The sequence below is a fragment of the Serpula lacrymans genome (assembly GCF_000218685.1).
Source record: "Serpula lacrymans var. lacrymans S7.9 unplaced genomic scaffold SERLAscaffold_2, whole genome shotgun sequence".
Lineage (NCBI taxonomy): Eukaryota > Fungi > Basidiomycota > Agaricomycetes > Boletales > Serpulaceae > Serpula > Serpula lacrymans.
This window is the reverse complement of record NW_006763291.1, coordinates 3,370,668-3,394,986: the sequence shown is the minus strand read 5'-3', so window position 1 is coordinate 3,394,986 and position 24,319 is coordinate 3,370,668. Positions and strand designations below refer to the sequence as shown.

The 24,319-nt window shown below is 45.5% G+C and overlaps 5 protein-coding genes across 5 annotated transcripts; 2 read left to right on the top strand and 3 right to left on the bottom strand.

Moving 5' to 3' along the window:
* Positions 1-584: 584 nt before the first annotated feature.
* Positions 585-1,166, bottom strand: SERLADRAFT_458462 (uncharacterized protein; the record flags this gene model as incomplete). Its single annotated transcript, XM_007314192.1, has 2 exons — positions 585-927; positions 992-1,166. The coding sequence occupies 2 exons, from the start codon at positions 1,041-1,043 to the stop codon at positions 758-760; spliced, it is 222 nt and encodes a 73-aa protein (XP_007314254.1).
* Positions 1,167-1,291: 125 nt separating this feature from the next.
* SERLADRAFT_413250 (uncharacterized protein) lies at positions 1,292-4,849 on the bottom strand (the record flags this gene model as incomplete). The annotated part of the gene is made up of 10 exons (XM_007314191.1): positions 1,292-2,425; positions 2,482-2,559; positions 2,624-2,710; positions 2,763-2,782; positions 2,847-2,885; positions 2,942-2,995; positions 3,057-3,081; positions 3,142-3,489; positions 3,546-3,887; positions 3,967-4,849. The coding sequence occupies 10 exons, from the start codon at positions 4,789-4,791 to the stop codon at positions 2,027-2,029; spliced, it is 2,217 nt and encodes a 738-aa protein (XP_007314253.1).
* A 3,774-nt stretch (positions 4,850-8,623) lies between these two features.
* SERLADRAFT_445741 (uncharacterized protein) lies at positions 8,624-9,934 on the bottom strand (the record flags this gene model as incomplete). The annotated part of the gene is made up of 4 exons (XM_007314190.1): positions 8,624-8,686; positions 8,736-9,230; positions 9,289-9,685; positions 9,745-9,934. The coding sequence occupies one exon, from the start codon at positions 9,102-9,104 to the stop codon at positions 8,862-8,864; it is 243 nt and encodes an 80-aa protein (XP_007314252.1).
* A 9,278-nt stretch (positions 9,935-19,212) lies between these two features.
* Positions 19,213-19,443, top strand: SERLADRAFT_379659 (uncharacterized protein; the record flags this gene model as incomplete). The annotated part of the gene is made up of 1 exon (XM_007314189.1): positions 19,213-19,443. A coding segment is annotated over one exon (231 nt), but the record flags the coding sequence as incomplete, so codon positions are not given.
* Positions 19,444-19,752: 309 nt separating this feature from the next.
* Positions 19,753-20,022, top strand: SERLADRAFT_340471 (uncharacterized protein; the record flags this gene model as incomplete). The annotated part of the gene is made up of 1 exon (XM_007314188.1): positions 19,753-20,022. A coding segment is annotated over one exon (270 nt), but the record flags the coding sequence as incomplete, so codon positions are not given.
* Positions 20,023-24,319: the final 4,297 nt, after the last annotated feature.

Sequence of the window (24,319 nt, the reverse complement as noted above, 5' to 3'; positions counted from 1 at the left end):
GCCTATTGGGCGCGAAGGGCGAGTTGCCCGTCTCATCATGAGTGCAACGACAGACATGGTAGTTTGTTGACTTACCTTCCAATTCTGTAACCCGGGGTTGTCCGTGATGCACCACTTCTATAATGGGATGGAGGGCCCCTAGTATCAAGATATGCATAGCAATGTACTAGTTTGAAGGCCAAGTTCAGTGCCGCCCATCCACCAAAGGAGAAAAGTGGAAGCATTCTGAATGATCGACTTAGGAATCAATATCCGCTGATGCCGGGATTGCATCCTTGCCCTCGATGGACACTTACCCGGATCCCAACGCTGACTCAGAAGGATCGCTCGCAGTCCCCAAGCAAAGGCGTAACCATACGAATTTACAAAGCATCTCAGCCTTTCTTCTTATATTCTTCGCTGGACAGCATCCATGTGTTGTCACCCCGAAACCCGAATTCATCAGTTCCACTCAACAATATCACTTGTCGTGCCGTCTCAGTTGGCACTAGGCTACGAGTGTGAGTTCTTATTCAGATATGTACTAGAGCGTGTTCTCACCTTCCCTCGTTCTCCCTGTAGCCAAGGTTTCAAACGCGAAGCAGCACATCAAATCTCGCTTTATTCCACAGCCCCTATCCGGGCGGGATCGGGTCAAAATACACTTAGCGGCGGTAAACCCCGTCGATTGGAAAGTGGATTTCCAGTCTTTAGCCCCCATCTCTAACTATCTGGCCAGGATGATTAGACTCTATAGCATTCCTTGACGTACACGGCTTCATTTGTATCCGAGTTCCAGACTGTATTTGGAACAGATATCGCTGGAGAAGTTACCCAGGTCGCAGCGGACGTCGACAAGTTCAAAATAGGAGATATAATTTTCTTTCAAGGCCAACTCAACTCTCAAGGCGATTCTAGCGAAGGTGACAAGGCAGGATTTCGACAGTACTGTACAGCCGATGCTGATTTAGCCTCGAAGGTCATAAATTGTATTTTTTGAAAAAGGACTCACTGATTGATGAAGTTGCTTTTTGTAGATTCCAGACAGCCTTGGTTACGACCATGTATCAACTTATCCCACTCGGTTGCGTGACTGCAGCTGCGGCGTTATATTTGCAAGGCTTAGGACTCACCCCTCCCTGGTCTGCAAGAGGGGGCCTTTACAAGGGCCAAAAACTGGTCGTTCGCGGCGGAAGCTCCGCCGTTGGCTGATATCTTGGACCATCATCCCTATATCTGAGCCAACGCGTTTCTATCATTAGCTATCCAGCTGGCAGTGCTCTTCGGATTCGAAATCTTCACGACATCATCTCCAGCCCATTTTACACATCTCATATCTCTAGGAGCGACCACCACTATCGATCGCAACTCGTCGACCGTCAATTCGGATACTATCAACGTGGTTGGAGGCGAAGTTCCGTATGTCATCGATGCAATCTCCCTGGAAGACACTCGAGCGCAAGGAGTTCATATCCTGAAACCTGGTGCAAAACTGGTACTCACTTTGTCAGTCCATCCTAGTACGACATCTGTGGCTCTGAAGAAGCATGTCGAAGTGTGGGGCTGTCAAGGTGCTTCCCACATCTATCCAGAGTTCAAGGTAAGTGGCCATATCCATTGCTGGCGAGACATCGTTGCAGTACGTATACGTATCATTCAAGCAGAGATTTCTGGTTAGCCATGGAGGGTTATCTTGAGCATGGTGTGCTCAAACCAATGATACCTCGTGTCCTACCTAGAGGTTTACGGGCCTGGAGAGAAGCCTACATAGAACTTCAGCTGAATAAAGTTAGCGGTCAAAACCTAGTGATCAAACCACAAGAGACCATGCTCGAGAACGACGACCAAGAGGTCTAAGTGTTCGCTTGCCTTTAGCATAGAGTACCTACGAAACTACTAGTACTCGCCACATTGTCAGTTGTGTCAACCTGTGGTAATTAACACATTATGCATGATATACTAAAAGGCCTTTCAATACAATAGATTATAATCACCATAACCATAAATAACCACGAGTCGCCTGCAATTGCACCTGCAATTACTTTCACTATTTTACACGCCTCCGACGTCTACGCGGCATAGCGGGTAACACGGGAGGGGCTCGCTGCACTAGTCTCTGCTGATTGCGCATAGCCATACCTATATCTACCTCAATTGCAGGCGCGTATACGTTTGCCGCCCGAACTCGCGCAGCTGCAACAGCTCGAGCATGGGCCATCATGTGTTGGCCAAAACCAGGGTGGGGATGTCCGGGTTGGGGATGTCCATGATGAAAAGGAGGCATGGCGATATGATGAAAATGGGGTACGGCTCCAAATCCTAGCATAGGCGGCGGTTGGGGTACAGCGGGAGCGGGAGGTGGTAGGTCGACCTTGATGTCTTTCTCGTCTGCATCGGGATGTTCTCGCTTGTATTCTTCGATAGCGCGTTTGGCAGCTTCGGTAACCTTCCAAAACGAGATGGTGAAAAGGTGAGCGAGTGCAGGGAGAGAAAAAAGAGTACCTCTTCTGCATGACGCCGTTCGACAGGATCCCAGAGAGAACATTTATTCTTGTCAACACGACCACTATAAGGGGGAGGCTAAGTATGATAAGATTAAACGATAAGCTCGTAATGACGTATATTATCAGAAAAACAGACGAACGTTTCCGAAATGCTCGTAGCCTTGAATGATTTGACGGCATATGTAACACGACACAGTACGACAATTAGGACATGTCATTTTATTGCACTGGCTCCATCCGTTTGAGTGTAATGATTATGAACATAAATTCGAAACATACGCCGTTTTCCTTGATGAAGCCTAGGTCACGAAAAGGGAGCTTTCAGTACTGCAGTATTGGTGTCCAGGAAATGAGAGTACAAACCTTTTTGGCACTTGGGGCAGTTTCGCATCAGGGCCCGAGCTGAAAAAAATGTAGCATCAATAAGCTAGTCGCAGTACCTTCGATTGACCACGTACTCATAGCCTCCTCAACTGCGTGCTGAGCATTCAAATGTTTGTCTTCTTCCATTTCTAAAACCACGATGTTTGAGCTTTTTTTTTTCGCTTTGATTGTGGAAATAGATCAACATACCCTTGCAGCTCTTTGGTAGGTGGTCCTATGAGCCAGCCAACCTTCAATCCAGGACGTATCTATATCAATATTCTACTGCACTCACCAGTTTTTTACATTCTCTGCAGCTGACCGCGCCGCAGTCTGCGTTGTCACAATGAAACAGTCTTTCCTGCTCGTTATCGATGACTACTTTGTATTCGCAGAACGGACACTCCTCAAGGTTTTCCAGGCCTGCCGCCTCTATCTCCTTGCGCTGTTTTACCCGTTCGTACAGCTCCATGAGCTTAGGTGTGAGAAAACGTTGTAGTTCCGAGTCCGGAAACGCAAGCTTGCAACCCGACTGGTCCATGCAGACGATTTTGGGGTTATGTTCACCTAGAAGTGTAGATGCATACGACGTCATACACGTCTTACAGAAAAGATGAGCATCAGGACATTGAACCATCTTATCCTGGGACATTATATGATGTGAGTCGATATTCGCGTAGAATGCAGATGAAGACGAACAAATGCATATAAAGAAAAGCAGCATCCGCATTCAATACCGTCACCACCGTCGTCACATTCGTCTTCGTTCAGCTGTTCAGCGACTGCAGCATCGTTCTGAACTGCATCGTCCGCTAATTTAAGTCGAAGCCATTCTCTTTCGTGCTCGAACTCGGGGTCATGTCTCGCTCTTCCTTTGCCACTTATTCGAGAAGGCACTGTCTTGACTATGTAGGGCAAACGCTCGCCTTTCTTCTCTTCGGCAAGAAACAAATAAGTAGGCGCATATAGGGTGTTATTATAGATAAGTTGCATTCGAATGTGAGGCTTGGGAATGTACGGGAAGTCGACCAGGAGTTGCTCCTTGATATAGGCGAGCAAAAGTCAGCAAACTAAGTCATTGATGCTTCGATTCTTAGTGTGTCTTCAGAAAGATACGTACCAATGCCATGTCAAGATAATGCGGCCCACCTTTACACTCTCTATCTTTCTGTCCGTAGTCGACCTTGAGTTTGGGTGAACCTCGTGTGGCGCCACCTTCATCTTCCTCACTTCTTTTTCGTTTGCCCTTCTTGTCAATCTTGGGGTATGTAGGGTCTTCAAAAAGCGAATGAAGTATGAGTTCCACGATATTGTCCGGTTTAGTGAGGATGTATTTCTCAACTAACGACAGCACGTGAGCTGGCTGTACATCGGGTATAATTTCGAGCACTCTAGCAATATATCCGTCCATGGGGTCCTTCTCAGGTACGGGAGGAATGGGATGTGGAGGGACGGGAGGCGCTACCAATATACCTTCGGCTGCCGTTGCTGGTTTGGAACCCGAGGATGGCTCAGGTTGAATCCGAGGATTTTCTTCTTCGTCGTCGTCACCGGGACTGGGTAAGAAAAGGGGTATACCAGCAGGCTTAATGGGTGTGGTCTGTGCCACTGGCGACGATGACCCTGCTTGAAGAGCGGGATCTCCTAGCAAATTAGAATGCGGTAAGCCAAATGACAACGCCTCAGCACCGGAAGACCCTGCTTCTGCATTTTCAGACCACGACTCCACTTCCGGTGCAACATCCCTTTGTTTTCCCTTAAAGGCGCGTTTGAGCGGGACATCGTCGTCCGAGTCAGTGATTTCAATAATATTGGGCCCTGTGGCAAAGGTTGGGCGTGGTGGCTCCCGTGGTCGATGTTTCACGGCTTTGGATGAGCGCTGGCGCGTTCGCATTTTCTTTTGAGGGGGTGACTCTGAAGACGAGATATCAATGATATCGGCCATCGACAAAGAACATATAAACTCTCATGGATACGCCAGAGAAAGGAGTTCAGTGCAAAACACATATATCGTGGTTAGGCCGTTATGAGATGTGATTATATAACATTCCCATATAGGGAACACAGCAAGCATAACCAACTTTTGTCATACTCATAATTGATGGAAAAGTCTGAAAGTAGCTGAAATATTTGATTGCATTTTGGACCTACAAAATGATGTATTTTTGTTGACATATTCCCATGAATACTATATTTTTGTGTGAATAGAGTATATTTGCTGCGATATATATTGAAAGCGTAGAGTTCAGAATCAAGCCCCACCTAGTACCATATCCCTCGGCAGTAGCCACCATGCCGAATGGCAAGTCATGCGGCTGCGTAATTCTTCGCTCACCCACAACAGCCCACCACCATGCCCGATAGACACAAGATTGCTACGGCACACCTACCACTACTCTCCCAACACTACCAATTCATTTCCAGTCAGCTCATTGCCCCGATCTCGTCCACCATCGACAACAGCACCCAACTTGTCAGCACATTTGTACTTGAATCTGAGATTTTTTGACGTGCGGCTAGACTTCCTCCCCGCTGTCATGCACCAAAGTTGATTGGTAGCATGGACAGGTGTCAATAACGAAGCAAATATTCAAAAAGACTCGCCTTTGCGCCACACAGGCACAGTGCCACGTGGAATAGTAATTAATATTGCCCTTTTTGAACTTGTGGCTGATCAGCACCACCTCTATTAGGCAAACCAGTCGCGCTCACCTTTGCTTTTCCATTTGGTACTTTCTGCATTTCTGCATTTTGGCAAATTTTCGCGTCGCCACTGGCTACACATTGCATTGCGCCCTCGCTTTTGTCGTTTCCTTCACTTCCCTTCCTTTGCCTAGCCCCACCATGGGTCCCTTACTCTCGTTTTTATTCTCACCCGACGGTCGTTTCTGGATCCCCATTTTAGTTCACCTCCTCGTCACCTCCAGCCTCCTCCTCCTCGTCTTCTTTGCTCCCCCACCATTTCTGATATCACCACTTCCTATCCGCTTCCGTCGCCGATCCGTTGACTACCACGTGCCACTGCTGATATCAGCAAAGCCCCGGCGGCCGGTCCAAATAGGGCAACAGGTCCATCTTTATGAAGTCGATCTACCATCATATACTATCAAAACATCGGTCGCTCGTCTTGCCTGGTTGGAGCGTGGGTGGGTAGTTTTTGCACTGGAGAAGGTTCATCCCCTTGCGTCGCCCATGTTCATTGCTGTCCCATTCACTTGGGTACACTTATCTTTTGTCCATCGTCTTCGCTACAGCTACAGCTACCACACACTGCCTGGGACTCACTTGTTCCAAATTGGAACTACTCCTCTCCCTCCCTCGTTTGACCAGGTGGTCCAACACAACCAGTCCATTGGTAAGGCCATGGAACTGTTGGATTTGGACTAGGTGGTGGACCGGTGGCTCCAGTTTCTTTTTTTTCAGCAGAACATTCATTTACAGTGCGATTATTTTTGATTTTTGAATCATTTTTATGGACACATATTTTTTAGAATGCCTGACTGACAATAAAGGAACTGTGTTGATACTGATAGTGTTTTGCCTTGCCCTTTTTTTGATGCATCTTCCCATGACATCATGATTTTCCTGCTCTCTTTTTGCTATTGGACTTTACTTTATGGCTGTACAAACCTGTGACATTACTCACAGCATTCATTGTTCTATCCCTTTCTTTTCCTTTTTTGACAATCTTATCCTGTACTACCTACGCAGGATTTGTCAGCATACATTCCTTCCTTCATGTTCTTTCTCATTCTTTTTGCACAGCTATGCTGTGCATAGCCTACTTTTCTTTTACTATATAAACCCCTGTATTTTATATTGTAAATAATAATAAAATAAGAACTCCAATCCAGACTTCTTCTCTACTCTCAAGTTCACTACTCTGCTACTTGTGATCCAGTGTGGTCACAACACTTCCCACTTCTACCACTGTTAACTGCTGTCATCATCACTTCCCATTTTTGAAGTCATTGTCATCCCTTTCGATTAGAGTCCTTCTGAGCACTACAGTTTGTGCGTCAGGAGCCTGCTATCACTGGGAAACTTGTTATCTCGTCATTCTCAAACCTACCTTGTGCTACTATTAGCAAGGTAGTGCTCATCTATACTCATCACTAAGCCCCTATCTTTCTATAAATTCAACTATCCCTCCTCCTCAAAACCCACACCCATACATCTCTGGGTTTTACTTTGAAGGATCCTTATACGTACCACCCCACAAACAACCAGACCACTCCACTGTTCTAGGAGGCAAAGCCCATAAACAAGTTCCGTGGAACCTGGGAGGATTGTGTGTTAGTTTGTTTTTTGTGTGTGGTTTTCTAACAGCAGTTCTCATCATCGACACCGGGGGCTCCGAATGAGAGCCAGGAGGTATTGCGGTAGGTGAAGGCGACTCGAGAGTGAAAAGAGCTAGTGGATTAGAAGGAGGAGTAGGCGGGGTGGGTGGATGAGGGCTATAGACAAACTTGGTATCATCACCAACACCAAAGGCCGAGAAATAGTCAACAGAGCCAGGTGGAAGAGTCCTGGTGTATTCCTCTAGAAGGTCTGGAGGTGTGTTTTTGAATTCAGAGGGCATGTAGTTGTCGCCATGGTGAGAAGTCATAGTGGGTTGGATCTTGAAGCAGGAGAGCCAGCTCTCTTAAGGCAGAAGTCTGTGATGACGGTGACAGGGAAGAGGCGTCATCATGTGAAGTATTTGTCCCCCCGTTCGACGTGAATCCACTAGGGATGCGATCAACGCGAACAACGAGCTCAAGGGTTGCCCAACATTGATAATTGCAGTTGGGGCGCGCGGCGGTACACTTGGCATAATTCGGCGGAGTTATAATCATATCCACGTCAGCAACACTTTGGCAAATGGTGTGTTCAATTTCCACCTTGTTAATGAAAAACGCTGATATATATCACAGCAAATATACTCTAATATGTAGAAATATGTTAACAAAAATACATTATTCTGATAAAGTCTTGTAGGTCCAAAATGCAATTAAACATTTTGACTACTTTCAGACTTTTTCATTGATTTTGGGTGTGACAAAAGTTGGTTATGCTTGCTGTGGAAGGCCTCCTGGTTTGTACGTCGCTCGTGCAGGTGTGCTTTGTCCATACATTCTTGTGGGGGGTGAGCCACGAGAGTCCCATTGAATCGGGTGCATACCAGGTCAGAAGATTTTGTGGGTGCAAACTACACTCTTCCTCCATATTCTCCGCACTATCCTCAAAGGTTCGCTACTTTGCAGCATCTCTGGATATTTATATCTCACTGCAACTACCACCAGCTAGGGCGTCTCCTTAGAGCACGAACGAATCGGTTCAGACGACTTCGAGCGACACAGTATTTATTTGTGTCATGCAGGTGTTGGTTGAGACTTCTACTGAGAGATGGACGTGACTTCTTCCTGATAAGTGTTCGACAATGGTCCATTGCTACTTGTAAGTCTTATTTCCGTCTCCCATCTAACTACTCACAGTCTTCAGACTCCCACTATACTGTGAGCTATCGCTCACCCTTTCAACTCTGGCTCTGGTTTTCTCCCTTACGAAAAAGCTTGCTGCTGAATCACTGCGAATTGACATGGTTGACAGCGCGAGTGAGGGCTCTCAGCTGGTGTATCAGGGGCCTATTTTGGGCTGGCCTGCCATATAGAGCTTTGAAGCCACCATAGCTCTATCTCAGAATCTAGCGTCCCTATCCCGGACACGCATGTGCACCAATTTATTTCACGCACCTATACAGTCGTTTATTGCAGGATCTGTTTCCTAGCACAGACAACACAGTGACAGTTGTATAGAACATCAAGCTCGTTGCAGACTGATAGGTTTCATATCTGTAACTTCACATAAAATCAGAGAAGACCAGGGTGCTCTAAAGATGGGACATACCGAACCAACAATGTACGCATTTGTTTGATCTTCTTTCTCGCCGCGTTGCAGGGATGCACATCTGTACCACGTACAACCACATATTGGTGGTAGAATTTTCTTTCCAAGCTTATTCCACGGTGGATTTTAGTCTTCATAAATCAAGCCTGTTCGGTATTTCTTCGCCGGGTGGACGTTCAGGTCATGTGTTACCATAACTTCCCATACCGTTTCCCTCTTCGAGATGGCTTTCTGATCCATGTTGCATATGTCACAATAAGGGACAAGGACAGCACCGCTTTTGAGTACGAGCCGCGTCCCTAGCCTACTATTCACCCCCATGAATGCCCCAAGCACGATTGCAGCACTTAATTCATGGTAATACCACATGCTTTCCGCGCGACAAGAAACGCTAAATAATGAAGGTTAGCGGTATCCAACTCGCGTGTCCAGGTCCCAGAAATTCGAAAGTCGACCATGACCGCTCCGATGTATTTTTCAGGACAGGTAAGGACACTACATTTATATTTCTGGTTAATTTTCTAGACTCTATGCCAGTGCCGTATAAACGTACCCGATGGAGATCGAGTTCCTATATTACACTGCCAGTATTCTGATGGAGTCCTTCGAGAAATTTCCTGCACAAGGAAAGCGACGTGCCTGCGTCCAAACCGATCTTCCTTGTTGATAAAAATCGTATTCAACACCTTGAGCGGAAGGAATTCCTGATGGGTGCAGAAGGTCAACTGCTATACTATGATCGGTGTAACAGTAGCATCTGTCCCCAGGTCGCATCTAATCGGATCGAAAACGCCGGTCCAGTGCTTTTGGTAGGTTTACTGACATCTGGTTGCCGTACATTGACAGCATCGGCATGCAACCAAGCGCCTGTGATGGTAACTTGTAAGTACCCCATAGCACGACAGCATGACTTGTGCCAGCACCGTGGTGCCTTACTCATGGTACCATTACTAGTGATAGCTTTAGTATCAGGATAATGAACTGAATTTTGACTGAAAAGTCTACTCACTTATTCGAATGAGCCACTATTGTCTATTGTACTGCACGGTTTCAGTTTTGACGATCCTCAAAAGCAAGAAGTGAGCCAGATGCATTATTTCTCACCTGATGTTACAGGCCTCAACTATGTCGCGATAGTCTACATTGTACGCGTGTTGGCTGTGCAAAGCAAAAGTTCTAACAGAAAAGCACTCGCGCCCACATGACGTGTGTTTCGGGGTGGCTGTGCTAAACAATATCCTGGAAGCTAAAGGTAAGGTTACGGGTCTTCTAGAAACCTAGACACAGCGTCAACAGCCTCCAAATATATTGTCACATGTGCACTTTGCGACAAACACAGCTTTGAGGTACGGATCACTATCCATATATAAAGCTATAACACGGAATTGGATTTGTGTCTCGTAACATCATCGACTCATCCCACACCACGCCATGTATGTACCTTTCATTACGCCCAAATTGCAAACTCTTGCTCGTCGCAAAGGGGGCGGAGGTGGCGGTCGTGGTGGAGGCGGAAGCTCTAGTTCAGGCGGGGAGTCAGGAGGGACCAGCAGCGGATCGGGAAGCAAAGGCAGTAGCGGAGGAAGCACCGGTGGAACGGCGGGACGCACCAGTAGTGTTCCTCTGAGCGGAAGCTCAGCCAGTGGAAAGTCTTCAGCGACGTCTTATGGTGCAGGCGGCGGCAAGTCCATCACGATTCCATCGGGACAGCTATTCTCAGGTCGTACCGCTGGAGGGGGGACGAGACAGCAAGTCGTCGGTACACGGTAACTATACACTCCATGTATCTCGCGTTCGTCTTGAATACTCACACGATGTCTTGCTTTTCTGACATCCAGGACATATGGAAGTGGATATCCTGGAATATCAGGTCGGGGTGTTACTGGCCGTGGCTTTCCCTTCTGGTTCTGGCCTGTTATATGGGGCGGCGCAGGGGCAAATTCTGGTGCATATCTCGTAGACAGAGAAGTATGTTCACCTCTATTCACCAATGTCTATGAATCTTACCGTCCTTTCAAATAGTACGGTGACTCCACCAATACCAGCCGCGTAGGTGGCCCCATGGTAGAAGCCACCTTCGTCTCAAATAGCACCAACACGACATTCCACCTCCTCTCGGACAACAGCACCGTCTCGTCGCTCCTCACATCCATAGACTCTAACTGCTCCTCATCTCTCTCCTCGTCGAGTTCTACTTCTCCCGTGCCATTCAACCAGTCTGCGCCTGGGGTGCCCGAACCAGAACAGGCGGTGCAATATTATCGCGCGAGCAGTGTGGTCCTCACTCTTGATGGGTACAACAACTCGGCGACGCTTAGCAACGACACCAGTGCACCAGATTCGCCACTGCCTTCTGGCATCGATACGACGCTGTTGGACTGTCTCAATCAGACTATCTTACAGGCCGCGCCGCTGGTGGATGGTGCTGGTATGCGCTGGTCAGCACCGTCGAGTGCGGGGCTTGTTGGTTTGGTATGGGTCATGTGGTGTCTTTCGTCTTTGATATAACCTGTGTCTTCCTAAATCATCCTTTCAGTGTTTTTGTTTTCTTTTATGAATGCTGTTGAGGGTGAGAGCTCTCCTTCGTAAAAAATATGTTTGTCGCAGAAGACTGTTTACACATTTGCTTGACACCTTGTTCGCGTTATGACTCGACTGTATTGATGAATCCTTTCACGACTGCTTGTCGAATATACAATACAATACCCCTTTACAATTACTGCCATATTTTCACTTCACTGACTAGTGTTAATCTAGTGCATCACATATAGTTAAAGGCAAACACATGCCACCATATGCTGGCAGAATAATGTTGGATTGCAGAGTTACAAAGTTGGTGATGCTACGGATATTCAAACGTTCACGTGATGCAGATGCACGTGTGTTCGTATAGTATATAGTCTCATACCTTAGGATGGTTTGCTCCCCTCAGTTGTTCATATCCAGAATCTTGCCTTCGACTCCTCATCTAAATATATATTGTCAAGGATTGCAATGAATCACAGTCCTTCACATGAAATCCCTCCACTTCAATGATCTGAAAACATGACATGTAATGTGAATTAGTTTATCACTCACATGCCATTATCACATGTGACACTCTGTGGTGTCATTGCCAAAGTTTTCAAATTTTTACTTGCGGCTCTAGGATCTTCAGAAATCCCAACATTAATCATTGGACTCCTAATCCATTGGCTTGGCTCACATTTTTTTCTGTGTAGGATCCTACCAATATTCATGGCTCATTTGGCCCAGCAGCTCTCTTATGTGTTACAGTGCCAACAGCAACCAAGGCTGACTTCTGTGCATGTCCACAGAAATGGGCAGGTAAGACAACACATTTCTAATATAAGTCTACATTATGTGCATTTGTTGTTTGTGGCCAGAATGGCTGGAATGTAGCGCAAGGGCCATGTTCCCTCCAGTTTGTTACTTTACCTCAGGATGGCTACGTATTACATTTTGAATCATTGATTGACTGTATGAATGTATTAAATAAACATAAAATATATTTTGACACAGTAACGACAATGTAAATGAGACACATAGCAACATATTCAATTAGTACGACTTTGTCAAGAACATTGCCATACATGAAAAATGTTTCATGTATGGACATGGCATTCCACGACATATTGTACCCCGCCAAAATTACCTCATCTTGAAGTACACATTCCAAAGTACTATGTCACAAAGTTTTATATTTTGATGACCGCTAGTTTTGGAGATATGAGCCAAACAAGAATGCTTGTATCACACTTACTGTCAGCCACTGGCAGCCACCCTGAAATCTGACCACATGGCTTGCACATGGTCAGTTTCTAAAAAGGGAAAGTGAATTTCCCACGACATAATCTGCCTTTTTCTCAACAACCACTTCACCAATCACTCCAGTTTTTGGGGAGTAGGTAATATTTTCAAGCCCCTATCAGTCTGGATACTTTTGGAGGGCTTCCAAATAAGGTAATTCTCCAAAATTCTTGTTTTACTGTGGAGAAGGCTGAATTGGCATTTGTTTCTTATAAATAGAACACTGTGCCTGACTGAGTCATATTTTGCTCCACATTTTCCAATTACTTTTCTATTCTTAGTCTCAAAAAGACCACTCTAGAATCATCTAGATTCCCAATAGATGATTCTGGCCTTTTGAATTTCCATTAGATATTTTGGTACTACCATTTGTAATTACCAACTAGGAAGGAGCCCCTATAGCCAAAAGGTATATAAGGAGGCCAACTTTCCACCTAATAAAAAAAAAGCTTACTTATACTTACAAGCAGTCCCCACATAAGTGGATAACCACTCAGAAGTCAACTAGCTTTGGCCTAGGAAGCATACAAGAGGTATTGCCCACCCTAGAAAGCTTAGTCATCAAGTCACATCTGTCACAGATAACAGTAGTCCAAGTGTGATTACAGTTTGTGATTATTTATTATTTGCCACAAGTAGCTCTAGTATTCTATAGTCCATCTCAAACTTATATCAGTCATTTATTGATCTGGTGTAAGCTCATCTGCAGTCAGTCACTGAAACATATTCAAGTATTGCTTCACCCTTCTATCAACCATCAGTGTATCATAGTTTGTCCTTTATCAAGTGTAGGACACTATTATATTTATTCTATCAGTCTCTCAACAAGTGAGGACTATCATTGTCACACCTAGTGTTGGCTATATCTTGAAGCTAGTCACATAACACTTCAAACTCACACGTACCCTCACACTTCTATTCACATACTACCACTTGTCCTTTATATCACCAAGGACATATCTACCATTGTCATATTAGTCTTCCAGAGCACGAGGACTATTGACAGACTCACAACAAAAGGGATAATTAACTCCCACCCCACGAACGAACTGGATTATTACCCGTTGTCCAGCTTAGGTTGTAAACTTCCGGTAACCCTAGGATAAAGAAGCTTTGGTAGCTATCCCATATCAAACACTTTATCAACAAGACAGCGGTAGAAATCATGCAGATCAAAATCACCATCAATTATTCGCCATGAGCTAACACTGGATAGTGCAAATTGCAACTGAAGCAAGTTGGCACAGTTATTCTCTACAACATAACTGGCATGTACTCACCTGTATAGCAGCATATGCTATCACTGTTACAATACACAATTTTCCGACCTTTAAATTTCATTCTCCTCTTTAACTTTCTTCTGTAGTTTTCACACACTGTACCATGCAGCACTTTCCATTTTGTTCAAACTCCACCTTCTCATGCTGCACTGCCCTTCTTTATTGTTAGCTACAAGTTGTTACGATAACACAATTTTCAGACCTTTCCTTTAATTTTCATTCTCCGCTTTAAACCTTTTACTATAGTTCACACTCCGTGCCATGTGGCACTTTCCTTTTTCGTTCTAACTCCACCTTCTCGTGCAGCGCTGCCTTTATTCTTCTTTTGGACACAAACTCTCTCACGCAGTGGAGCTGGTCACACAGGCTGCACCCTCTGACATCATCAGCCACTGCTTTTATCAACTGTACAGTACATAGGTACAAACACTCTGTATTAGTATAAATACCCCAATAGATCAAGGAGACTCCTCAGCGAGTCCTCCTGTTGTATACCAACAAACTCTCTGCAGCTTAAGGGGTAACTACTCCCTCATCACCACCTTTATAGTGTGTTCCTGCGTGCACCAGAGTAACTAACTCTTGGTTGTTACACAAGTATCTCACACAGTGGAACTGGTCACACGGGCTGTGCCCCATGACATCATCAGCCACTGCCTTCATCAACTGTATAGTACACATGTACAAACAACCTGTAGTAGTATATATACCCCAATAGATCAAGGAGACTCCTCAGCGAGTCCTCCTGTTGATTACCTACGACTAACTTGGTCCCATCGTAAGGGGTAACCCACTCCCACTCACTTCACTACTGCTTGCCTGAGTTGTGCGCCGGGGTATAAAAACTCTTGGTTGTTACAAGTGCTCGGGGCATCACCGTCTTCATATCCAGCAATGAAGCAACATGTGACCGGGTAGATCTGAGAGCTGCCTTTTGTTGTAGTATTTGCGGTACTCCAGGAGCCCCATTGTCCTCTCAAGCCAAAAAAGGCGAAGTAAAAATCAGTTTGAAAGTCTGTAAATAGGATCATCAGCTGTGCGTGAAAAGAAAAGCAGAAACAGACCTAACCTTGACAAGTAAGGCCAACATGAATAATCTGCGATCCAGGTGACTTTGGTCGTAAGCTTCTGGCTTCTCGTACAGAAAAATCGGCCACGAGCCTGCTGAAACTATAAAATCAGGATGTCTCTCGTGCACATGCTTTTTGACGCTGTAAGGAAGATGTTTCATCCGCTGGAACCCTTGTTAAACACAAACACCAAGGATGACCGAGGGTTTGAACACCCCATCACAGGTAATTTGTTGTGTCCGATTGATTATAATTGGTCTGATAATGTGTAAGTGGTATTAAAATCTCTCAGAGTTGTGCTAATTTTGTGTTAGCCATGTTAGTACCACATATTTGAGGCTGCTTGCATCATCACTTCAAGCAGCATCTGCTCCCTTTTGTAGCTAAACACACCCAGATGTAAGCATCATTACTCACAATGCAGCAAAGACCACGCTACTGGAACTGACTTGTTTGTATATATCCTCGAGTTCTTCAATGTTGCACTGAACAATTTTGCACCTCATAAAAGGTAGGAAGTTTATAAGTTGATTGAAGCCACAATGTGAATGATTTTCCCTGCATGGGGGAATTAGTCTGATATTTCAAGAAGGTGGTAATTTATAAAAACTCACCCGTCTGTGCGTTCTACTGCACAATCATTGTCGAGGTTTGTCACAATCCCTCACTCCTGAGACCCCTATCTCTAACCGATAACGAAGCAATTATATCTATTATCTCTTCAAATCCTATCTTATCTTATCATAGTCACATGACCAATCACATGACATAGTTACTTACAAAGACAATTACAAAGTGTCTCATGCCTTACACATGGCGCTCAGTCAGCACCTCACTGCTAACACATGTTCTGTAGTATATATTGATAAAATTGGATATTGACCAGACCAGGGATTGAACCTGGAACCTTCTGGATACATGCCAGCTGCTCTACCAATTGAGCTATATAGCCAAGGTTATACAATGTAGGATCTTAAACATGACATGCAACCACGGACATTTTACACAGTATAGCTGCTGCATACTAGATTGGCTTACAAATCAGAGGTATTATCCTATGGGGTATTGGTATGTCAGAGTATATTCTAACACTCCCTCCTGATCTGACATATCCATATATGGTAAGTGTATGAACATAGCCAAACATGTAAGAATGACTAAGCTTATATAATAGCACAATAAAGCACCAGGGCTCATAACCTGTTCAATTGAGAACTTCTGGGAAGTGTCTAGCCACTTGCTGAGAGCTAACAGGGACAGAACTAGAGTCCAGTATGAGTAACTATATTATCAGAGAGTACAGAATGTGTACAGTACCTAGAGTCCAGTATGAGTAACTAAAGAATAGAAATACTGGACTTTGCAATACTAGTCCGAAGTTTTGTAAACAAAGGTAAACAAATCAGCCACAAAGGCGAAATTATAGAATGCTCAGTGAATACTGAACAATAGAGCAAAAAGAATAAAGAGGAAAGTGATTTAGAAAGAAGGGAAAATAGATAGCACAACTAGGTGCAGAATCACCAAAACTAACAAATCATCTTCAGCAAAGTGTTTAACCAAAGACGAAGAAGACTCGCTCAAAAGAGAATGGCGATGCTTTATATGCAAAGAACAGGGACACATCTCATAGTTCTGTCCGGAAAAGAAGAAAGGGAAACAACCCAACCGAAAAATCAGAACGGCAGAAGTTGAAAAGGATGAGACAGAAACAGTGGTGGAAGACGGAAAAGAATTTCTCACATCCTCAAAATGTGGAGAGTGTAAGGACCGTTTTACTATTTTCTTATCTTTGTTATGTCTTGGTTCTCAGACGCTTTTCCCATTACACCTCTGGCTCTAGGGCTAGAGGTATCCTTTGCCATCTTACTTCTCATAGCCCTCACAGGCTTTCTTAACCATCGCTACCACTTTATATCACAGATCAGAGACTGGGCATCGCTCCCAGCTAGCCAGCACACTGGGTAGAGACTGGTAGTAGGCATCTCGCCAACCAGCTCCAAGCCCTAGTAAAGCCTGGTAATACTAATAAAACGCCTTATCTAGAATCGTACCTCATCATGAGGATACGGTTCCTGACCACGCGTAACAATCTTCTATTATTAGTACAAGTCTCTCACCTGCTGATTAATCAAGTCAGAAGTCGTACGATAGTTACTCTCCCTTTTTCCTATTGGTTGATTAATTCCTCAGACCACTTTTCGTATATTCTCCTTTCGGTCTGAGGAACGGACAGTTCTCTATATAAAGACGTACCTATTCATGTATAGCTCCTTAGCTTTCTATTACTGAATTTACCCGCTTTACTCCTCAACAAGAACCTTTGAAGCTTACCTCTCAAAGTCCTCTACTCGCTATATTTCTAGCGTCTGTCGACCTCAAAGCTCATTGGACCCTTACTCCCTGCAAGTGCAGAAGGAGATAGGTTTAGTTTTTGTTATAGTTTATCGTTGCCTCACAAAATAGAAAGCTCACTCTACAATCCGTTCACAGCGTACCATCTCGCTCGAACCCATTATAGCCCTAACCCACCTTTTCCTTCATCCCTCGGACGTGTTGTCATTCACCGTCCTCCTCCCCATCCAAAACAACCACTTGCCTTCTAGCTAAGCTAGCTAGTTGTCCTCTCCAACATTCCTACCCACCTCGAAGTAATACTCTTACTTGTTCTAGCTCAAGTCCTCACCCTAGCCGTCGTCTTTGATCACTTCTACAATCGTCAAACTGTCGAACATCAGAGAGAGCCTAGTAACGGACGAAGAACGACGTTCCCTCGAGGAATTCCACCGCGCCCTCAACAACCGAGACCTCCACGTTGCAGTACCTGTCAACGTTGCCACGAACCCCCAGCCTGCCCACAGCGACACAGAAACTGAGTACTACGAAGACTCATCAGCCGCCTCTTCCCCCGTTTCTGAACTAGAAGGACTAATTCTAGCCGTCGACGATTTAGCATTCGAAATCTCCCAACTCCGTCAATACGTCGCGCTTACTCGAGTACGCATCAGCAGCTGCTCAAACCTGCTTTTGGGAATCCGATCAAGCATCCAGAGAATTGTACAGGTTCAATTCGATACACCTAGAGCACCTATCAATCGAAGTCTACGAACAGAGGATTCTAGAACCCCCTCGTCGGAACGACAGTGAAGAAAGACGAGCCCTCAGACGACGAGTGGCGGAACATAAGACAGCTCTTCTCATACTATCCGACGGAATCTCCCCACGCATCTATCACCTCCCGAACTACGTTGAAACTCCCCAACTTGGGTTCTCACCAGAACAAGACGGGAGAGAAATCCACTACCTACTTCCCTGCGGAATCATCATCCACCGACGACCCTACTCCGCACCCTACCTAGAATTCCTTACGCCCTATCTCGAACTTGGACAGTAATTCTACCACTAGCTCACAGGTAGAAAGAGATTTGGAAGAAGAAGAGAATATTTTTGGATTTACTTCTAACGATTGGAGTGACGAGTTTGATTACGATTCAAACTAAATAAACCTCGTTTCAATCCTTCAAAATGTTTTCCGAATATCGAAACCCAAGACCGTCCATAGAACCAGAGACTCCACCCAGACAAACCCTACCGCTACCACCTACACGCCCACCTCCACCTCCAATTCCTCCAAAACCCTCATCCATGTCTAACCCCACGCAGTTACACGGCAAAGTAACACTTGCAGCAGAACCCTTCGAATTCAAAGGAGAGAAGGAACGATTCATAGCATGGCGCCAAGCACTACAGTTGTACTTAACCGCCTACGCATCCTACTTTCCAGACGAGAAGACGAAGCTCATCTACCTCCTGTCCAAAATCAGCGACCAAGGAACGTCGACAGTAAAAGCTTGGAAAGAGAACGTGCTTACCAAAGCTCTCGACGCAACTACCCCCGTATGGCCGACTCTCTCGACCGTCCTAACCGATCTAGCCCAAGTATTCGGGAATCCAAACGAAAGATCACAGGCGGTAAACGAGATCGAGACATACAAACAGGAGAACAAGCATTGCGATGAATTCTTTAGCCATTTCACAACGCTCATGGACAAGGCCGGATATGACGCTACCACTCACTTTGACGTGATCAATCGAATTCTCAAAAAGAATCTTCACTCTCGAATCTGTGATTTCGTCATCATCCAGAGAGACCTACCAAAAACATTTGCTGAGTGGAAAACGCAAGCCTACGCATGGGAGGCACGAAGAGAAGAGTTTCAATTAGACGAAAGACGAAAGAGAGAAGTCACGCAGCCGTCGCGACCCATCTACAGACAACAGACGTATACGCACCAGCATGTGCCGCAGCCACAGCAGATGGCGAGACCCCAGACGAATCAGTATGCAAGAAGGTTCGAGGATCAACCTCAGAGAGGTGTATTCCCCGGACAAGGCGTACCCATGGATACAGACCGACAGAGTCGGTTCAGGTTATGTTACGGATGTGGCCAGCCGGGTCATATCGCAAGGAACTGCCCTCTGAAGAAAGTTGCAGCTAGAGAAGCAACCACAACCCAGGAGGAGACGAAGACGAAGGATTTTCTCGAAGTTTCCCAAAACCCACGTGCCGAGAAATACGCTAAGCCACATTCAGCAGAATGGCTGGCTCGACGAATTAAAGACCAGAAAGAAGAAAGAGCCAAAGCATTGGTTCGGAACTGGGCCTCACCCCAGTGTTACCCACACATCACGACGGATACAATCAATTTACTCAAGCAACACGATGAAGAGTATATCGTAGAGCAATTGAATGTGATCAAAGACTTCGCATCCCTCCCCCCATCTCATCAACGCAAACTCTCGCTACAATGTCAATTATCCACTATCGACGATCACCAGACGCATGTCATTCCAGTTTTGATAGATTCCGGATGCACAGATTCTATCATTGACGAAGCCTTTGTTCGGCAACACAACATTTCCACAAAACCACTGCCAACTCGTGTTATTGTCTCAAACGCCGATGGAACCAAGAATCACACTGGACCTTTAACAGAATATGTGACACTTCGCCTAACTGTGGCAGGTCGCACAGAATTAATGGACTTCCTGGTCACTGGACAGAGAGAGGCCAGAATTTTATTGGGACATGACTGGCTACGACGCACGAATCCCAACATCAACTGGCAAACCAACACCATCACGTACCCTTCCGATGATACGGAGTATCACCCTGAAGACGGAGATAGAGTCATCGCTGTAGACTTACAGAGCAGGATTGACAAAATTTCCGTCGAAAGCAACGTATCTCAGACCAAAAGCCAACAGATTGCGGAAGAATCAGAACGAGCAAAGTCAACACTCACGTTCAGAGACGTTGTTCCCCCGTTTTATCATCATTTTGAGCCAGTATTCACAAAAGCGTCATTTGACAAACTACCCCCACGACGAGTCTGGGACCACGCAATTGAACTCCTACCAGAAGCCAAAGGGCTGGACTGTAAAACGTATCCACTTAACCGTGACGAACAGATTCATCTTGACGAATTCTTGAAAGAGAACCTAGAGACAGGGAGGATTAGAGTGTCAAAATCCCCTTACGCATCCCCGTTCTTCTTTATCAAGAAAAAAGACGGATCTCTCAGACCAGTACAAGACTATCGGAAACTCAACGCCCTCACAATTAAAAACCGATATACGTTACCCCTCATTTCAGAATTGATAAACCGACTCAAAGGAGCGAGATTCTTCACCAAGCTAGATGTCCGTTGGGGATATAATAATGTTCGAATCAAAGAAGGAGATGAGCACAAGGCCGCCTTCAGAACTAACAGAGGACTGTTCGAACCTCTGGTTATGTTCTTCGGACTCACGAACTCCCCAGCCACCTTTCAAACAATGATGGACCGACTTCTCAGAGACCTAATCAACGAAGGATCAGTTATCGTATACCTCGACGACATCATGATATTCACCGACTCGTTAGAAGAACACAGGAAGATCGTATCCAAAGTTCTTCAGATACTCGCAGACAATCAATTATATCTCAAGCCAGAGAAATGCGAGTTTGAAAAGAAAGAAGTCGAATATCTGGGAATGATCATCTCCCATGATACGATTCGTATGGACCCGCTAAAAGTACAGGCAGTTGCAGAATGGCCGAAACCACGAACAAAGAAGGAGTTACAGTCATTCCTAGGGTTTTCAAACTTTTACAGACGATTCATCAGAGACTACGGAAAGATTGCCAAACCGCTGACGATTCTCACCGGAAAGGTAGACTGGGAGTGGGCTGAAGACCAACAACGAGCGTTCGACGTTCTCAAAAAGACAATCACCACTTCGCCCACACTCGCAATCCCTAACGACGAGGATCCATTCAAAGTTGAATGTGATGCCTCCAACTATGCCACGGGAGCAGTGTTATCCCAGCAGCAAGAAGGGAAATGGAGACCGGTCGCATTCCTGTCAAAATCGATGAACCCTGCAGAGAGAAATTACGCTATCTGGGATAAAGAAATGCTAGCGGTAATGCATGCGTTAGAAGAATGGCGACACCTCCTCATGGGAGCTAAACACCAGTTCACCATATTCACCGACCATCAAAACCTCACCTACTTCCGAGACCCCCAGAAGGTAAACAGACGACAAGCTAGGTGGATGGACACACTAGCGAGATACGATTTCAAGCTAGAGCATGTGAAAGGCTCGGCGAACACGAAAGCGGACCTACTTAGCCGAAGAGTAGACCATCCGAGAGGCGAGAGAGACAACGAAGGACAGGTCCTTCTACCTCAGCTCGCGGAAGCAAACATTTATACTATGGAGGACGTGTTAGAAGAACACTACCTGGACGAGCTGCTAGCTTCGCAGCACAAACTAGACGATTACGTAGTAAGGAAGTTGAAAGAAGATCCAAAAGTTTGGAAGAAACGAGACGGAATCGTTTGGATAGGAAATGAGAAAGAAGACGAGTTGACGTTAGGGTCCTTCAAAAACAAAATCTACGTACCCCAAGATCCGAAGTTGAGGGCACGTATTATCGAAGAAGAACATGACACGAGCCTCAGCGGACACCCAGGAGAAAGAAAGACGCACGAAGGAGTAAACCGATCATTCTGGTGGCCTAGCCTCAGGAGAGATATCAGGAAATATGTCGCAGGATGCGAGATATGTCAGAGAACAAAGTCGCATCGTCAAAAACCGCATGCTCCCCTCCATCCAAATCCGATCCCTGATCGTCCTTGGCAGATAATCACAACGGATCTCATCGGAGCATTACCAGAGTCAAACGGATACGACGCTATCCAGGTTTTTGTTGACAGATTCTCGAAAATGGCTCACTTCGTACCAACGCACGTTACTCTTGATTCGTTAGGCTACGCCAAACAACTACGAGATTCGGTTATACGACTACACGGCATCCCGGAAAAAATTATATCAGATAGAGGACCTCAATTCATGTCGAACTTCACCAAGGACTTCTATCAGACCCTTGGGATCGAACCCGGCCTGTCAACAGGTTACCACCCCCAAACTGATGGGCAATCCGAACGAATCAATCAAGACCTAGAACACTACCTACGCACGTTCATTAATCACCGACAAGACGACTGGGCAGATTGGCTAGCCATTGCCGAATTCACGTACAACAATCATCTCCACTCTGCGACCAATCAGACCCCCTTCTTCGTAAATTATGGTTCTCACCCTCGCAAAGGGACCGGTCAGAAGCCTTCCGGACGTTCGCAGGCTGCCGAAGATTTCGCAACCTCTATGACAAAACTACACGAGCAAACTAGGCAATCATTATTACTTGCTAATCAAAACCTCAAAAAGTACTATGACCGAAAACGCACGGAAGCACGGGAATATCACAAAGGGGATAAGGTGTGGTTAGAAGGAACTCATATCTCCACCGATAGACCGATGAAGAAGTTAGATGACAAGCGATTTGGCCCGTTTACGGTAAAGGCAAAAGTCGGCCCATCCGCTTACCTCCTTGACGTCCCTAGATCCTGGAAGGCGATCCATCCCGTATTCAACGAAATCCTCTTATCGCCGTATCACACGCCGGAGTTTCCTAATCAACCTCGTACCTCGAAACCTCCGCCGATCCAAGTTGATGGCGCAGCCGAATACGAAGCCGAAGAAATCATTGCTTCTCGGCCCACTAAACTCAAAGGGGCTAAGCTCGATTACTTCGTCCATTGGAAGGGATACCCGATCACAGAGAGGACGTGGGAACCCGACCACCATTTGAAAAATTCCCCTTCACTTATTGCCACCTTCCACCGCAAACACCCTGCCGCCCCACGTGTCATCGCCTCTGCCGCCTTACGATTTCGTCCATACGAAAATTTCACTACAACAACCGAAAAACCCCGCCTTTTCGACTGGATCACAAACCGCTTCACGGACTGCGGCGCTAAGATTCTTGGGACAAGAATATAAAAGGGGGGGGTAATGTAAGGACCGTTTTACTATTTTCTTATCTTTGTTATGTCTTGGTTCTCAGACGCTTTTCCCATTACACCTCTGGCTCTAGGGCTAGAGGTATCCTTTGCCATCTTACTTCTCATAGCCCTCACAGGCTTTCTTAACCATCGCTACCACTTTATATCACAGATCAGAGACTGGGCATCGCTCCCAGCTAGCCAGCACACTGGGTAGAGACTGGTAGTAGGCATCTCGCCAACCAGCTCCAAGCCCTAGTAAAGCCTGGTAATACTAATAAAACGCCTTATCTAGAATCGTACCTCATCATGAGGATACGGTTCCTGACCACGCGTAACAATCTTCTATTATTAGTACAAGTCTCTCACCTGCTGATTAATCAAGTCAGAAGTCGTACGATAGTTACTCTCCCTTTTTCCTATTGGTTGATTAATTCCTCAGACCACTTTTCGTATATTCTCCTTTCGGTCTGAGGAACGGACAGTTCTCTATATAAAGACGTACCTATTCATGTATAGCTCCTTAGCTTTCTATTACTGAATTTACCCGCTTTACTCCTCAACAAGAACCTTTGAAGCTTACCTCTCAAAGTCCTCTACTCGCTATATTTCTAGCGTCTGTCGACCTCAAAGCTCATTGGACCCTTACTCCCTGCAAGTGCAGAAGGAGATAGGTTTAGTTTTTGTTATAGTTTATCGTTGCCTCACAGAGAGAACTGTTACACTTGGAATGTGCAAGCCTGGTAACACTGGGTTTTGGATATACAAGTGGTTTCTGATAAGCTCATTGTGAACAATTTTGAGACATATTCTGATGATGAGGTTTTGACTGATGAATACCAAGTTACACTGTTGAAGCATACAATCATATTGGAGATAGTAACTACAATACAGGCCTATATATATAGTGTCTACTTTAGGGTAGGTGTTTGTGTTGAACAAACAAAGACGGGTGGTACCGTAACAGGCAACGGATGTGGGAAGGATAGATAGGTAGCACAGTGTAGATACTGTAAGAGAAATAAAAG